This window comes from Amblyomma americanum, chromosome 1 (assembly GCF_052857255.1).
Source record: "Amblyomma americanum isolate KBUSLIRL-KWMA chromosome 1, ASM5285725v1, whole genome shotgun sequence".
NCBI lineage: Eukaryota > Metazoa > Arthropoda > Arachnida > Ixodida > Ixodidae > Amblyomma > Amblyomma americanum.
In genome coordinates, this window is record NC_135497.1 from 250,461,671 (window position 1) to 250,480,646 (window position 18,976).

General features: G+C 43.2%; 1 protein-coding gene across 1 annotated transcript in view; it reads right to left on the reverse strand.

Annotated features, from left to right (window-relative positions):
* Window positions 1-18,586, reverse strand: part of LOC144114914 (chitotriosidase-1-like) — a 33,762-nt gene extending 15,176 nt beyond the window's left edge. The window contains exons 1-6 of the mRNA XM_077648937.1: window positions 18,334-18,586; window positions 17,745-18,015; window positions 17,550-17,667; window positions 17,359-17,483; window positions 14,166-14,295; window positions 12,359-12,529 (exon numbers count right to left, since the gene is read on the reverse strand). Of these exons, the coding sequence (XP_077505063.1) occupies window positions 12,359-12,529; window positions 14,166-14,295; window positions 17,359-17,483; window positions 17,550-17,667; window positions 17,745-18,015; window positions 18,334-18,361 (843 nt within the window). The 5' untranslated portion in view covers window positions 18,362-18,586. The remainder of the gene's footprint in view (window positions 1-12,358; window positions 12,530-14,165; window positions 14,296-17,358; window positions 17,484-17,549; window positions 17,668-17,744; window positions 18,016-18,333) is intronic.
* Between the last annotated feature and the right edge of the window lie 390 nt (window positions 18,587-18,976).

Sequence of the window (18,976 nt, forward strand, 5' to 3'; positions counted from 1 at the left end):
GGTATACTCCACGCAGCGGGAGCCGGAGCAACGGCAAACTGCATTGCAATGCCATCTACAGGCAGCATCTGGGATCGAGACAGCCAATGGGTGCCCTTTATTATCTGCAGGCACGTCACTTGACTCATTTCAATGTTTCGTGCTTCAGCTCGCCAAAATGCCGAGCAGCGCCGCTGCAGTAGCAATCTGGTGGCCCTCTTTTCATTTTGTGTCTTCTTTTTTCCCACGCGTGTTCGAGATATGGCTCGAGAGCTGGCGCGCGCAACGGCATGATGCGATAAAATGCCCCCGCGTGCGTGGCTGACTTGCTGTGGAAGCAGCTCATATTTAGATTGATATTTGCGACAGACAATGACTGTTACGATTACTATCTCGCCGCGACCTTACGACCGGACAAATTTACCTTTAGAACGCCGCAGTGGTCTCTCTGCTGTGTCCACTTTCGTACTCGATTAAAATGGCACCTATGGTACCAGTGAACGGCAGATAGCGGATTGCCGAGCTAACTAAACAAGAGATGTCGCAACGGATCGTTTGTCATCTCAGTGGAAGAAATCTTAAGGCAGTCGACCGAGTCAGCAAGGGCATTTTATCGCATCATGCCGGTGCGCGCGCCGGCTCTCGATCCATATCTCGAACGCGCGTGGGAAAAAAGAAGACACAAAACGAAAAGAGGGCCACCACATTGCTACTGCAGCGGCGCCGCTCGGCATTTTGGCGAGCTGAAGCACGAAACATTGAAACGAGTCAAGAGATATGTCTGCAGATAATAAAGGGCACCCACTGGCTGTCTCGATCCCAGATGCCGCCTGTAGATGGCGTTGCGATGCAGTCTGCCGTTGCTCCGGCTCCCGCTGCGTGAAGTATACCACTTTTGTCGGCGCCTGTACAAGACAACATTAAAGGGATAGTGAATAACAATTCTTCACCAAGATTTTTAGCCCGGATGAAAGCTGTGCGACTAAGAGTGACCAAAACAGCAGTGCTTTGAAACAAAAATGAGCAGAAAGTAATTATTTTAATGAATATTTCTCAAATCATTGCACCTAGCGGCAGGCTGTGAAAGCTCCCACAATACGGAACATGACATCAACCTTACCCAACGCAACCTATCGCCGGCACAGACCACATGAAAGTGAACGCGTTTGACGTGCTATTGCTTCGTTGTAAAGTCAAATTCATTCGACTTCCTAGTGCCCATGCTTCAAGATTCTCTGCCTGCATCTCGTGGTTGTATACTTTGGGTGAACACTTGCCAGATTCTGTCAGCATTGATCAGAAATCTCCATCGTCTGCAGCGGCAACGAACAAAAAAAGCAACATTTCACAAAGATGGTACCCGTAGCACCATCTCATGCCCGCAAAAAGAACGAGCGGGCGGAGACTCCTGAACTGTGCACCGCCAAGCCAGCTTGCATATGGCGCTGCTGATCAGGGTAAGCTTGACGTCATGCCTGCCAGCTCGTAGGCAGATAAGCACTGAGTTCGGACCGGCGACTGCTAAAAAGACGTCAAAAATACAGCCATCCGCTCAAAAAAAAAAAAAAACAGATCACTGCAGCAACCTGCACTGGAGAAATGTGAAAGCATTGTGTTGCTTCTATGTATAGACCAGAATCCTGAACCATTCTCCGGCACGACAATTTTCCACTGACCGGTGCACAGCGGTGCGGGCGTTTATTTGGGGACTGCGTGGCTACGGCAACTCTGCGGCCACATCTGCATATAGCCGCGATTTCCTATCCTTCTGGTGCCAAAAAAAGCGTTGCCAAGTATACTTCCACAGCGATGGCCAAGTGGTTGAGCACCCGCCTCGCATGCGGGAGGTGCGGGGTTCGATCTCCAGTGCCGCTGCGTACCCACCGGTGATAAAATGGGTACAAGCTTTTCCCAGCCTAGTGCTTGGCTTCCTTAGGGTGAAATGCTTGGGAAATGGGTCTTCAACCCCACCTTGAGTAGTCGAAAACACCTTGTGCCATGGCACTCTTTGGCTACAGATGCCCTTGCGCCATAAAAATCCATAATCATATACTTCCACAGCGTGGTTGTGTTGCGGGAAGTCTTTGCGTTATCAAAGGGATAAAATTGACGTGCTAATTATGATATTTAGTTTGACATTCACGTTAACTGTGCCTGCCCTTTGCACGCGCTCATGCTCATATATACCGCTGCTATCTTGATGCCTCATTGCAAAGAAAACTGTTTTCGTCAATATCAAGCATTAGGTGCATGGCTAGCATGCAGTTGGCTAGCATACAATTCCAATGCACTCTTAATCGTTCCTGCCGGCCATAAAAGTAACCCCTACAAATAGGGCTTTGTTGTCGCCTGCGTGGTGGTGTGCCAATTATATCAACAAATAATCGCTCTGAGCTCAAATGAGTCCCAGGGCTAACAGAAAACAAATTTTGTTATGGTTTATGCTATCTAGTGTACAAAAATTATTTTCGCTTGATTTATGAATGACTGAATAAATATTAGCAGAGAAGCCAGCTTCCATGAATTCTGTGACCCGAAGTCGCATTTAATTTATTCGGAAGCTATTGGCACGTGTGGCAGCGTCACGTAGCCGTTTGGCCAAGTGTCACAGAATGTAATAAAATCTTGTATATCTTGCTGTGATTCAGGCAACCAAGAGCAAAAATACTACGATCAGCCCTTTACCCCACCGATCCTTCAGACATACGTGCTGAAATGGCTACTAAAACTGGTAGCGGTCGTGCTTACATTCCTGTGCTTACACGAGATGTATTTAATGGGAACAATAGCAAGCTCAGCGCACGGATGTCGAAGACGTACTGGTGATTTAAAATATGCTATTCGCCCCGACAAACTTCAGTCTGCAGCTGGCCGATCCAGTTGCCGCTTGCACGTCACTGCGCCATCGAGTCAAATAAAAAAATTACAGGATTGCACTTAAGTCTGCTTAAGAGCGGAAATGTGAAAAACCTTTCCTTTCCTCTCTTTCTGCCTCTATTTTTCATTTTTATGAATTGATATATAGTCGTGTTTTATGTTAAGTTATTTTTATTCTTTTGTTTAGTTTATTTTTATACTAAGTAAGCTTTCTCACGCATTTACATTGTTTTTCATCGAATCAGTCACACAAACCCTGCTTCAAACACAGCATTTTTCTACATTAATTCAAATTAACTAATACAATTCATCAACCAAACTTTTCCCATTTCAAGATCTACTCATGCACTAACACAATCAAACTTTTCCACATATATCTGCACAGAACGACATAATCGTGCGGAAAGATCTGCGGACACTTTTTGCCGATGCGACATAACCATATAATGCTTTCACATTAAAAATCTACATTCTGATGCATAAATTTACCATAGATGGTAGCCAACGTAAAGGAGGGCAACAAACGACATGCTAGCACAGAAATCTGCTTATAAATACCAGTTTCCAGTCCACACCCTACCTGGTCGAGTACCCTCGGATGTCACCTTATCGAGTAACAATGCGTCTCCGATAACCACAGTACTGTCTGGTAGAGAGAAAATGTGACCAGTGATGCACAGCACACACCTACATATGTTAGGTGGTGGAGCACATCAACGACGGAAGCGAAGAACGTATAAACACGCATTCAACGTGCGGCGCCGGTGTGACCCGCAGTCCACACCGTGCACACCGACAGATGGCAACTGGTACTGAGAGTATACTCCATCCCATAACTAACTTGCAGCACTATCAAAAGCAGAGACCTCCTCAGCCAATCGGGAGAGCGCATTAAACGTGTTCTATGCCTAGCCGGCTGCGTATCGTCTGCTCGCGGAGTACACAGATATGATTAGAAAACAGTATAAATTGATGCTGTCTACGTAATATCTCCCTATGCACACTTACTTACGCTAAACGCATGCATTCTGCATGATGTTACACCATTGGTCACATTTGTACTTGTACTTCAGTGCATGCAAACTGAGACAGAATGATAAGGTCAGCCTAGTGGAGTCATCTGGCGGTTAGAACGGAAAGCATTTTTGTCAACAAATCGACACTTCCCTTTAGGACTAACAGCAACAGAATTGTCACTCTAAATAAAAAATAAAGCAATCTATCGTTTATACATTTTATTATAGATGACATTAGACGAAGCGAAAGCCAGGTGTCCAATTTATGGCCAGTGAACGTACTGAAAACGGCAGCAACAACGACGAATTCAGTCCGAGGCGAGAGGTTCTGCTTAGAAGGGCGCAGCCATTTTGCAAACGACGTTTTAGAGCACGCACACAAAGCTCTGGAAATAGCGTACGTAATGCCAGTGTACATTAAGTCTCGATATGAAATAGTGCTTGGTGTATGCGCACTTAATATGCGCATTTTATACTGGCACTACGATCCGTGGTGTCAGAACGTTGCCTGTGCACTCACCACAGCTTTGGTAGTGTTGCGAAGAACTGGTGGAGTATAGGAGCGCGCCCACAGCCTGCATGTGCGAGGGTAAAAGAACCTGGTCTATAGACCTCCTTCCACCCGCGACGTCACGAAGATGCAGTGGCGCTGATGTCAGCAGCGACTTTCGCATGGTAGGCAAAACAGGTTCCGCCTGCCCGTGCCTACCACAGCTGTCGCAGCTACTGGCGGCTGCATCATGCCTGTGCACTGCAGAAGCAGCATGTATTGACCAGCTGTGTCACTGTTGGATCCGCGTAGTAGCATAAAAGGAAATTTAAATAAGCCTCGATAGGTTTCTCGCACATAAATACCGCATTAGGAAACTGGCTAACAGGCAATGGGCCACGGTAGTAAAGCGCGAAGTCCGGGAGTCGATCAGCACTGCCACTCAGTGCACTTAATAGCATGCAAGTTGCTGCGTTCGTTCACCTGAACATCAGGATAGTAGGCTCATAATTGTGCAAGGAAAAAAACGCACATATGTAGTTGCACACGTATTTATCACCTTGAGCTGGTGTGCACGGGGCGCCGGCAGGTTCACGCGCCCCCAAGGAATGCATTCTTTTGTTAATAGCACATCATGCTTTAATGGCGCGTTTTATGGCATTTAATATTTATTTGAAACTGTTTACTAATATGGCAGACGGAATTATTTGATTCGAGTAGAAGGAAGTCTGGTAAGTTGTGTCAATCATGCGCAGTCGCGTTGCCGTGCTTAGAGTAGCGTACCTTAAGTGTGTTAAATGCCACATACTTTTTCATTGCATCATGCACGTGTCATGTTTCATGAGGTAGTACATGATCGTGAAGCTTGTTTGGAAGGAAGCAGCCGCAGACGTGCTACTAACAGACACGTGGCGAGATTGAGGGAACACGGCAATGAAAAGTGTTTTCGTTATTTATGCATGAGATGTGTAACTAAACTTGGTGCAAATATGAAATTGCTATGCTAGTTTCAGTAATGCCTTTTATTTTTAGCTATAACTGGTGCAGTTCGGGGAAATTAAAATTAACACCCTCGTCAAGTCACCCGAAGGTCTTAAATAATTGAATAGGAGGTGCGCAAATTTTTTTATGCCACCATGTACACAAAGCCCTGTTCTTTATGATGACACGATTAGATATTTTTTTAGATGATCAGTACTTATGCATGCATAGTTACATGAAAACGTTCCTTACAAAAATAACATAGTACTGCACATGTACGAAAAAAAAAATCAAGAGATTTATTACGCTCCTCAATGTCTCAATTTTCATGCGTTACGGAATTACGAAGGTGTGAGTGATGACAGTCGCAGAAAATTTGAGAGGTTAGAAAATGAACCTTAAAGCTTATTCCCTCGTTTATGGCCTCTTCGCTTTCGCTTTGGTCAAAGAAATGCGGCACTGAAATCAAAGAAATTACATCACAATTTTCGACGACCACACATCTAAAAGGCGTATTTTATAAATTTGTACTGAATATTTTACCATAATTTTTCGTCACGAAACAAGACTCCAGAGCTAGGAAAGAAAATAATTCCAGAAATCAAAAATTTTCACCAAATCGACCACTTTAACAAGGGGAGAAGTCGGCCTGGTTGGTGCGTGATCATGCAGCTAAAAACAGCGCTGAAGCAAGACAGAGGAGATCAGGGACACAACGATGTCTCCACTTTTCGCACAGCCCGACACGTATGTCCACAGACGGTGAGCGCACATCTGCTTCGCCGAAACAACGCCAGCACTTCCCCTCACTACTGTCCCGAAGTAAAACCATTCTGGCTAGTGCAGAGTGTCAAAACTTATTTATTCAATGCCTAGCGCATAAATCAATGGCAGAAATGCTTTCTACATGTTTACTACTAACCATATATACAATACACAGTGGCAAACTATTTCTCTGAATATGCCACAGCACGTGGCCAACGTGAGCTTGTGTACTTCGAGAAATTACTAAGTTGGAAGCATCAGCCACTGCTGTGATTCGCAGAAACTGGAAACGCGCCTACAAGCTTTGAAAACCCGCACCCAACACGTCTCCGTGACGCCACTCCCTGGCCTTTTGCCTGCCCATGCGCCCGCTAGCGACTGCAGCGCCACCTCGTTTGTTTGCAAACATGCAGGAGGTCTATAGACATGCAGCGACGTCAGTGGATGTGATGCCATGGAACTTTCTAGAACAGGGGTTTTTTGTGACCCATTTTGGGAGAGCAGATGAGACCGATGACACAGCAACTTTTGACTAGTATGACTGAGCACTTCTGATTAGTGTGATTAAGCCCTTTTGTTATGACTCATCCCTTTTGAATATCATGACTAAGCATTTCTTATTGTCATGAGTAAGCACTTTCCAATGCCATGACTCAGCACATTTAAGTGTCATGCCTAAGCACTTTTGAGTGTCACGACTCAGCACTTCGAGGTCCATGACACAGCACTTTTATTGTCATGACTCAGCCGTTTGAAACCTGTCATGGTCATGACTTTCCAATTCTTGTCTTTAGTCAGCACACACACACACACACACACACACACACACACACACACACACACACACACACACACACACACACACACACAATTTCATGTCTCATGACTAAATTGCAGTGACTCGATTGTCATGACAATGACATGGCTTTTATATACCTCATGTCATCACATACTCATTCATGACTTCCAGTCTCATCTTAAAGGGGCCCCAAAACACATTTTCAGTGTATTGTTTTGCCTGTTGGTTGCATAGAATGAGTTATAGTGATGCTAATAGCATCGATCGTACGGCGTATACTGCGGTTTTTAACATTTTAATTAGCTCGCAAAAACAAATTCCTGGCACTGACGGTGTCACCATACAGTGGCGATTTTTAGCAGCGGATATGACATCACTTAGTGGGAGCTTGATGATTAGACAAAGAGTAAATATACTGCAAATTGTGTTAATAACTAGAGATACGTCTAGTCAAGTTTTTGTGTTTAATATTACAATAACAAAACCAACTTTTTTCCCTAGATAAAAGCACTGTAAAGCAAGTAAAACAAATATACACCACCAGAGGCTTTGGCTACTTTTTGTATCGAAGGACTTTGCGCCTCTCTGTAAACATCCTACGACCTAGCACTCAACATTAATGGCTACTCTCTATGTATCCGATCCGAGAGCGACTTTGCAGAATCGATCCGATCGAGCCATTGCACTCTATAAGCGTTCGTTTCGGTCCCAAGGAAGCACGCGTTCCTTTCACATTTAGCAGGCAGTGCGCATCGCCAGCTTGTGCAGGATCACCGAACGGCGGCAGCGCCAGACGGCGCCACGTTCCCATCAACAGCGCGTGCTCCTTGCTCGCCGTAACCAACCAGCACGCTAGGAGCGACGGGCCATGGTTAGCGGTAAGCAGTAGCGGTACGCGCTATGCTAAATGTGTCTGATATCTTGCGCAGGCTGTCACGCCATCGGAAGTATCTCGCGCTCGAGTTCGGATCAATTAGTAATGGAACGTCACTGATCAGTGTTCCCTTCTGCGCCGTCGACGTGACGATGAAGCATCGCTGGATCAGCTGGGCGTTCACATGGTTGTTGTAACCATGCAAACAGTGCTGCCAGCCTTGGCAAGAATGAATTACAGAGAACAAGCAACCATGAAGTGCAAACTTCTGCCATGTGCTCAGATAGGCTGTTTTAATTGGTCGCACTAAGTGTCATCATTGAGAGAGTGAAATGGGAATGGGAAGCTGCGCGAAAATTGAGTTGAGGGCAGCATTTTGTTTGCTTGTATTTTGAAATTTCTTCATTGAACAACTCCCATTCCTATGCATCGATTCTCGTAATTCTTTTTTAGTCAGCATCTGTGTGACATAAAGAATCTATCTAAAGTGTAACCAGCATCCGTTCAAGCGGTGTTTCGCAGCCCCTTTAATGTGGCATCATATCACACTTTACATTTAGCTTCCACATTTTGCGGACACGTTTTCGCCGACATAGCCTAGTAATGCTTTTGTATTAATAACCAGAATGATGACTGTATACTTGGGTAACCGTATCTTACAAATGATAACTCAATATTTCCAGATTTTTGTTCAATATCCCTTTAAGCTTGGAACCTTTGTAGCATTTCAGATGCATATGCAAGCAGTGCATCACAAAAAGTGAGCTAGCAGAATATTCAATTGAGCTAATCAGTCATAAGAATAAAGATAATGCCTTGGCAATAACTGAAAACCATTACACCAGTAATGAATGTCTATCAGGTCAAATTCGTTTGCAGTTTCATATAATAAACTGCACATCTCCAACCAAAAATGTTAACTCTAACCCAACGTTTCGAAGCCGACTCGGCTCCTTCATCAGGGGTGACTGAGGGCAGTAGCTAGCATCTTTTAAGTATGGAGGGGAGGGGGGTCCCCTCCCCCGCGCCTTTCACATCACAGCTGTTGTTCCTTTGACCCCCCCCTCCCCTCTATACTTAAGAGACGCTAGCTACTGCCCTCAGTCACCCTGATGAAGGAGCCGAGTCGGCTTCGAAACGTTGGGTTAAAGTTAAAATTTTTGGTTGGAGATGTGCAGTTTATTATAAGTCTTCAAACCCAACCAGACAGGCAAATCTGTCAAAATGTTTAGTTTTCAATCTTTTCAGTTTCATGCATGTTAAGTGTAGAAGAACCATAAGAACAGCATCAGCTCCTTCACACTGCCCTCAACTGCATCAACAGCACTTACTACTTAAAGAAAAGGCTATGATTCCTGATTTTTGAACAAACTGCTCACTACACCAAACTGACAGATGTGAAATTACTACTACTGGAAATTTCAGTCCACCTGATGTGGCGGATAATTTAAAATACTTAATTTCTTTATGGGAAGCTTGCCAGTCTGACAACCCTTGTCTTCTGGCTGCTGTTATTGACCAATACCCACTCCATACGAGCTGCTGCAGGTTGTGTATTGTGTTGGGGCGTCTACATGCTACGGTGATGGACGTTTGCAAAACTTTTTGGGCTGCAAATATAATTTCTTGCTTTTTTTTTCATGGAAAACACTGTAGACTCTCGATAATTTGAGCTCTAATGGAACCGAAAATTTGTTCAAGTTATGTGGAGTCTGAATTAACCTTTTCATATGCTATGTATTGTAGAGCTGCACACTGCCATAAGCCCCCTCTGTTGGCAAACGGGTATAACTGGGCATGATGTTGAGGTTGGTCAGTGCTGTCTATGTGACAGGGGGACAACTACAAAGAGCAGTGCACCAGCAAGGGACAATGGCAATAAAAGGCAGCAGGATGAGTGGGAAAGGGGGCAGTGCCGCAGCACTGGCCGGCTACGTTTTTTAGAATATCTCTGTCCCAGTTTTTTTGGCACTGTGGTTGATTGTCACCCTCATTTGAACCTCTCCTGCCAGTAAGTGTTTGTTCAAGCTTATTTTTTCCCTTCAGAGCATTAAAAGAGCACTGTTCTTGTTTCTGAAGCCTTCGTGTTTTTGCACGAGTGAGCCAGGAGTAATGGATCTGCCGTGCCCACGGAAGGTGTGCCCTTCAGTTTATAGCAAACTTGCAGCTTTATCAAGGAAATTGCTATAGCTAGCAGCAATTTTAACACAAAAGCATTTCTTGGCTCGTGAGTGGCATCACCGGAAGCTGTGGACAGGCGCTGTGGACAGAAGTTGTGGGTAGAGCTTGTCGGCACGAATTGAATAAAAGTGAAGTCGTAGAGCCATCATGCGTCGCCCACTGAAATCCCCCTCGCAATGTACGGCACTGGTTCAGCAGATGGCACGCGCGCAAGAGAGAGGAAGGATGCGCAGTAAGAGAAATGGTTTCGCATTACTGCACCTAAGCAGACTTAAGTGCACCCCTGGATTTTATTTTTGTTTCAGATGAATTTAACACCCTTCATATCGCAACTGGGTGCTTTTTTATGTTAGCTAGTGAACTAAACAAATAATCTGGCTCAAAACAGCAAGTCTAGCAGCATGTACCATCTGCTGCAAAACTGACTAAAATTTTGCTACAGTGACTGTACTCCGACAGAATCACATAAACAGATTTTGCATCTTGGAATACCTTCTAGCTTCACCTGCAACTTCGAAATTTTCTAGCATTGAGAGTTCCTATCTTTTGTCTGCACTTTCAAAAAAATGTGTAATCCCATGATCCCTCAACTGCTTATCTGACAAATCCTGGCACCTTGGGATCAGTAGCCGAACGGCAAAGCCACTGAGCCATTGCGGCAGGTCAACTGTGGTTGAAGCATGTATTCACTACATGCTTCAGCTGAGGCTGCAGTAAAAGCAGAGGTGAACGCACTCCAGAGAAAGCAAAAACCATTGTCCACTGGGAAGATGATGGCTGCTTTTTTGAGATAGCCATGGGGTCACATAATCAACTACTTGCAGAGAAGCAAAATAACAGGAGCATATTATACATAGGGTTCTTCGTTTTCAGGTTTTATATTTTTTAAAATTCGGGGGTAATAATCTGGTACTATTTTTCAACTTGGTAATAGGGAAAAAATTGAGTTTTTCATGGAAACATTCCGAAATTCGGGTTTTTTTTTGGGGTTAATTTTGTAAACTAATTTATTTGACTTTTTTTAATCGGAGGGTAACGATTAGGGTTATGCTTTAGGTTGGTAAATGGGGAAAAATTGGAGCTCTCAAGAAAATATTTTTTCGGTAGTTAATCATTACAGGCAGTAAAGAGCTTGGATCAGTTTTGGGACATGAAACATTTATTGACACGAGCTGGTCACTGACTTTTTACACATCCTTGTTAACATAAATAATGATCTGTATGCGCAGCATTTTGGTTTCCATATGGGACCTGTCCAGTCTTCGGATTTATCTCAGCTGAGAGAACGTTCTTTCAAAATCACAGCTGCCATTAGCTAAGCACAACAATGTCAATGCGGCATTTGCTAGCCCGAGGCAACGCACAGTTGCATCGTGCCAATAGTCTATGACCTCAGCACCTGTATTAGGGAGGCTTGATTCAAGCAAGTACTGGTTAAACTCCTCATGAAGCGAGTCTACACATTGGTCACGGAAATCAAGAGGGTCAGTAGTCATCAAACGATTGACTCAGCAGCCGCTTCTAGAATGAATCCAGTAGGGCTCCCAATTTCCATAATGTCAACGTCTTTGTCTGAGACGTTTTGTTTCAGAGTGCAGTAGCATTTTGTGGAGATTTTCACACAAGATGACGCCACGAGACCTATAGTCTAGACACTGTCTGTCAGCTGCCTCTCGCTTTGCGCGCCAACTGGGGCAAAGCAGTTCCACGGGCACAGTTGTTCCAGAAATCGGGGAAAAATCCCCGATTTTTTAGGACCATGTTTGGGGTGCAAAAACTGAGTAAAAACAGGTTCACCCAAAAAAGAAGAACCATAACTATATAATAATAAAGGACTGTCTGAGAGAAAAGCTCAAGAACAGAAAAAAATAAATGACAGCTCAGAATGGCACAGAAGGAGGAATTGCACTTTCAACATGACAATGTGTCAACCCACATATTAACCAATGCACTGACCACGCTACGAGAATTAGGCTTAAAATTGATTCCCAACTACTACTATTCTCAAAATTTGGCCTCGTATCATTTCTTCTTGTTGACAAACTCGAAAATCTGGCCCAAAAAGAAATTCAAGTCCAAAGAAGGGGCCATCACCCCCTCCAATGTGCACTTCACAGTCTCTGACAATGCCTACTTTTCTGACAGGATGAAAAAATTTTAATCTTGATGGGCCTTCTGTGTAGCCCTCAGCAGATTATACAGAAAAATAATATACGTTTCCCAAAGAAAAATGTCTAACCTGCATTTATACTAGACTTAGGAAACCATCCCCAGGAACAAAACCTGTTAGAAAAAGAAAAAAAAATGCTTCCTTCAAACTGAGCATTGTTTAATTAGGCATCATTTTACTTAACTACAAAAGAATGCCATCTCAAAAACAAACAAGAAAGGCCTACCTCAGGATAGCTGATGTATCCACCTCCCACTGTACCTTTTCCCAAAGTGAGGCATGAAACACCATGCCAAATTCGATGGCAAAGCTTCCACACTAAGCCATATGTCGGTATACCAACTATTATCTTTGCCTTTGGCATCCCTCTGGAGGACCAAAATTTAGCCGAAGATGCCTATGCAACAAAAAAAGCAAAGAAAAAAAAGAGGCTCTCTTGACAAGAAAGAATAACAAGAACCATGCATTCATTATTTTCAGACCACAATTTAAAAAAAATGCGACAGACATAAGACACTGGTCTTATCAGCATATGAAGAAGCACATTAGTTTTGTTAGGCAGAAGTGGTCTCCCAGATGCTATTACAAACCAATACATATCTTAAAATAAACAAAGAGTCAGGTACAAAGCATAGGTGTCAACCACTGTGGGAAAAAGTGCTGGCAGCATTCCCATACAACCAGGGTTTTAACGTACACTCCCGCTCCTAAAAAAGGAACATTTCTTGAATGCAAGCAATCACGACAGGAACAAGAGCTCCTTTAACTTACCAGTTGCAAAACTTCCCATAGGATCTATGTATTAAAAAAATGGGGGTCTGATTGGCCCAAAATGGACTGTTGCAACATATGCGGTCAATAATGTAAACCGTGACCAGATTACTAACATCGAAATGGTTGATAAACAGAAAACCGCCAGGCAGAGAATAAGCGATACAGAGAAAAATAAAAATATCATAGCACCATAGCTTAGTTATTTCTGAATTCAATGGTATAAGATTAAATGAAATTGCACCATAAAAACATAACTAAAACTTCTGAAAGGCTGGTCATATTGGCAAAAAACACAAAGTGGAGAAAATCGAATTTGAAGAGTGCATTTCAGCTATTCGCAGGCCATTGCAAAAGGGCTGTGAAAGCAGCAGAATGCGGATGTTCCAAAAGGACTTCACAACAGTGAGTAGTACCAGGATGTAGGGAAGAGCACTAGCTTTTGAACAATACCAAGATGGTGGCCATCAGGAAGGCAGTTGTGGGAAGCGATGATTGCGAAGTTTTGCCGCATTTCACTCCAAAATTGTCATTTTGGTGCCTTGGAGACATCAAATATATTGATTTTTTAGTAGCTGGAGGTTGAATTAGACCTTGAAACATTGTAGGCATGTACTTTAGAGTATATTGAACCTGAATATGCCATTTTCGAAAAAACGAAATTTTAGCCATTTTTTTCCATTTCAAAACCCGGATTTCCCCTTAAGTGATGAAACTTAAATATGTTATATTAAAATTAATGTTTGAAATGTCTTATTTTTTAAGAGCGCATCACAATTTTTGATGTAGTTCTCACCAGCAATGATTCACTTCTATGACTGGTGCGGTACTTTGTGTGTGCTGTTGTAGAATAAGAGCAGCTGTCCAGCGCCTACCCACCCAATAGCCTCTGCTTCATGCTATAGGTCCCCTGCCCATTTCCCAAGATGAAGGAACATACTGAGGGTGTGCTTTTTTCATTTTCATTCAATACACAGGTCACCAATGTAATGCACTGCTGGCATCCATCAGTCACTGCTCATTCTCCCATGACAACATGCAGAGACTGGTGCACCAATCATGGAAGTGACACTGGCAGGGGAACAACATTGCCATTGGCATTTTTACTGCTACCATAGTAAATATGTTATAACCTACGAGACTAAACTTACTGGATACCTCACATACATTGAATAGTGCCATTTACAGCAACATGCAACAGCAGCCTCTCAAGTGGACAAAATAAATATGCAGAATTAAACATATGCAAGAAAGCTATTAACCATATTCAGGGTTGCAAAGTAACCGATCTCTCTTCTTCTTCCATACAGTGGACTGTTATGCCCGGAGAAAGGATAATACCACTTGAAGAGGTGCAAATCATAAGTCATCAGGTTAATGAAGTCCACATATCTGAAATCAAATCACAATAATATATAAAAGCCAGTCTCCCATATGAACACTTCACTCTAATAAAGGTCATTAATTATAATATAATGCTTTATAGTGCTAACAAAAGCAACAATACCTAGGCAGGAACTCACTTCTCGTATACAAATATAAGGCTTGCATTTTTTCTTTTTTTCAGAATTGGGAGTAGGGGCAGCAAAATCTGGGCGCCATTTTGGATCAAATTCAGGTACAAAACTAGTTATTTGGCAAAAATTTCCATAGTTTGGGTTTTTTTCAGGTCGTTTTTAACAGCAAAAGACAATTTACTATAAGCACTCGCTTTTGTGCAGGACATAAAATGCCCTATTTTTGCTCAATATTTAACAAACAACATGGAAATGAGAAATTGCACAGAAAAAGCTGTTCAACAAATTAATTTGTTCTCATCTATTTCAATTATTTCCTCGTGTAAACTATCAATCTCCTACGCGGAACTTCGCGTGCATACAAGACCTTCCTGCCTGCCTTGTGCACTGTGAAAACAGTCTTTAAGCATAAGAGAGGCCATTTTAAATGGGCAAAAGCCCTGAAGCAGGATATTGTTAGCGTGGATAATTCTTGATACATGATGCTGAATAAATCCCTGGTCAGTACCCTTGTTTTGGCCTCTCAATTCTAAATGTTTCTTTTCCAACATATCCTCAAATTAAGCCTAGCCATAAATAAGCATTAAAAGAGGTTCACGATCACCAGTTGAATAAATGCTCCATCCTATCTTCCTCGTCCTTATTGTGTCGTCTTTGTGTGCACAAAAAAGAATACTGAGAATGCTCCTCTGGAATAAGCACAAGATATCCTCTAATTTTCGTGCAGTGTCTTGAACTTTGTTTGGGAAAACATATGTTCTTGAAGCCCCTTTCATATATATGTATATCTTAATGAGCCCCTCATTCCCTTGCCCTTTTGTGTACTCTAGAAAGGGCATTTTTGAGAAGAAATTGGGTATAAACAAATTTTTAAAACACATGTTCACGGTGCAAGAATCAAGAACAGTGTTTGGCCCAAAAATGAAGGGGTCTCTCTCTTTCTATATATATATATATATATATATAAACATTTATTGTGTAATGCATAATGAAAGCAGGCCAACACTGCATTCATAAGGTTAGTCGATGTTTTCATGAAAATTAAATCAGTTTCTGTTTGACATCAGACTAAGGTTGAGCAGCTGAGTTGTTGGATGTCTCAGCCACCAAGACCGCTTGCACCATGGTTCACTTTTAGAGGCCCAACCTTCACAGCATTCTCAGAAATGCAATACTGGAAATGAACGCACGGTAGAATTTAAAGAAATCCTTCTAAATGGCAAAAAGGAAAGCACCCGGCACTGTTCATGTGCATGGCTTTAGCCAAAAATGAATGAGATGTCTTGCCTGCACACAAAGAACCTGCACAGGTGTGGGGCACCTGCTACAGAGTCAGTCTATGCACTTACTGTAGTTTTTTTTTTTCTGATGGCACATGCCTAACCTGGCATTTATGTTTACTTTAACGAGGTCAACATAAGCACTAACAGTAAAAGAGAAGAGGCAGGGTACAGAATGCAACAATGCTGTAGCAATGACTATAGGTGGTTCTTTGATATAAGTCAACCTACAGTTAAAGAGTGATGTATATATCATATGAGCTTCAACTAAACTGCACTCGAGCACCAAGTTTGAAATAAGCATGCAGGAGCACCACTAATCTAAACAAGAAAACAGGCATGCCTGCAAACGAGATGGCATTCTGGACACCAGATGCGGCCGTGATGCGACGGTTAAATGTAATTCAGCCAAAGCTAGCTTGGTTTACCCCACTTTTGCTTTCAAAAAAGTTTGATTACAGCTGTAGGTTGCCCCTCCTTTCCTAGTTATAAAGAATATTTGTGGAAAGAATGTTTACCTTTATTTGAATATATATACAGCATGCAAGGATATGAACTCTAATGTAGCCTACTATATTTTACTTAATGCAGTTACTAACAATTCATGCAATGACCACAACTGCATGATTTGCGCACACCTAAGCACGCAACTAGTCATAAAATTACAGGAGTACCAACATGCAACTATAACATAATAGGTAAATTGGTTAAGAGGAAAGGAATGGTGCAGAAACTGGCTCACTCGCGGTGAACACCTCAAGCACCTGAGGAAAGGGATGGAGGGTGTGAAAGAAGGAAGAGAGGAAGAGGCGCACTGGGAGGGCCCCCAATTGGCAGCCATAAACAGTGGACTGCTGGGCTAGGTGGCCTACCCACATGCTCCAAGAAGATTCAGTTAATAAAGATGTTTTCAATCAACCCAGAATAATTTCGACCATCTTAGGTTCTTCATGTGCACTGACATCGCACATCACATGGACGCCTTTCGCGTTTTGCCTCCTTTGAAATGCAGCTGCTGCAGCCATGAAGAGAGACAACTCCGGGTTTTCATTGTTCATTGTTAATTTTTAACTGAAAAATATGTGAATCACACCAGCAGACCTGCAACAGCTTTACACATCAATCACATCACTTGCTTACTAAATATGTTAATCTTTCAAGGCATTCTCTTTTAGTTTATTACACTCTACATTACCTCCATTCTTCAAAACTAGACAGAACACCTTTCTGTTATAATTGTGTGGCATGACGCAAAACATAATGTACACTTACTTAAACACTGTCCTGCACTGAGGAGAGCAAAGTCGATATATGGTGGGCTGCTGAGGTTAAAGAAGCAAGAGCTGGAACAAATTTCCTTGAGACACAGACACAGCAGTGGTGTGCTGTGGTGCTCACACACACGTGCACACCTTTAAATTCCAAGACAAATGCATTGGCTACAAGACCTTGGTTTTTTACATAACTCTGATACTTTAACTTATGTAGCTGGGTGTACACACAACTGGGTGTATACATGCAACAAAGAACTTTTCCAATGCACTGCCCACCATTTTTCTCAAACACTGGGCGTCAGCAGAAAGAAAAACGAGATTTGGATCACGGTGCACTTCGCCTCACGAAGGCAACTGAAGTGGTGCAAGAAAAAATATTCTTACCTCTCAATCTCTGGAACATCATAGGAGGCTTTCACAAGCACAGACTGGGCAGCAACTGCTGCAGACAGAATGAGTGACTGTCGTCCCGAAGCCTTTGCCTCATCGTCGAATGCAGTTCGCAATTTCTAAAAAAAAGTCAACCATTACCATTATGTTTAGTCTAAACTAAGCACCCATTCCGACATGAATACCTGCAAAAGTCTGGTGAAATGGGCCTTGCCATTACGAATATCCATGGGAAACTCCCAGTCAACGTCAATGCCATCTAAATTGTTTCCCCTCAGGGTTTCGACAACAGAGGCGACGAATCTGTTAAACAAAAAATCGCGACTTGTTTTGCATCGGCGCACTTAAGTCATTGAAAAACTCACATGACAATTACACACCTGTCCGTATTTGAGGGGTCGGCCACCATGTCGTGAAAAGACTGCGAATGGGCCCCGCCGCCAACTGACAACATGACTTTCAAATGAGGATTCTTCGCTTTGAGGCCCGCAACGGCACGGTAGGACGGCTCCCCGTCCGTGGACCCTTTGCTGAGGATGCGGTCCTCGACATCGGCGAAGCCCAAAATAAGATGCGTGCACAAGCTGGTGTCAATATCATCCGGCTTAAGACTGGACTTATCCCAGCTGTAGTAAGACACGATCAGAACACCTGCAACAGGCACGAAGGCGACGGTATCAATCAAGCATATATCGGAGTTTCTCCAAAACGGAGTTTCTCCAACACGGAGTTTCACCAACACGGCGTTTCTCCAACAGGGAGCTTCTCCAACAGGGAGCTTCTCCAACACGGAGTTTCTACTAGGCACAAATCAAGGATATCAGAGTCGCAGCAGGCAGTTGTCATTCCCCAACCTAAAAACTATGGCACTGTAAATACTTGGCTCGTCTGCATTCACAACAATGTCGTTTCGAAAAACCGCGCAACTACCGCTAACAAAAAGTAAACACAGGCGCGCCAAAAACATACTTTGGTTTTGGTTAGACGTGGGCGTCATCGCTTGCTGGTTGCAAGAACTGCGGGTCCTCACTGAGTAGTGTACTTCAACGACTTCACAGCTCCCACTCGCAGTGCACTTTCACATTTCTTCAACACAAGTCAATAACACCAGATGCGCAACAGCATGCAGTTCGATTGTACCGTAATACGTATGGTCTCATATAGTTAGCAAAGGCGGAGCTGAAGCCACTGGAGCTCTCCACTCCAGCAGCAGCAGCAGCGCGGTCGACATCAGCCACGCCCATAAAAGAATACAAGTAACAAAAGTACGCCTACACAGATGTGAAGCAGTTATAACACATTACGTTCAGAATTCTGGTTATGGTGAGGTTTTTGATAAGAAACTACCACATGAAGCTAGAAAAACTATGGCATGAAGCTACAACTCTGTCATGTGACCTGCGGCCCTAGCATCACCATCATCAGCAGTGCGCGCGTCGTCTGCTACTCCCTGCTTGAAAAGCGTCAATCGGCAAACGGCGATTCCCGTGCGCGCAAAAATGTATTAAAGGAATAAAAACGTAGTTTTTGCCTTGATCTCTTCAATTACATACACAAGGCAGTTTCGTAGTATTGAAAACAACAATCTTACCCGGGCACGTTAAATACGCGT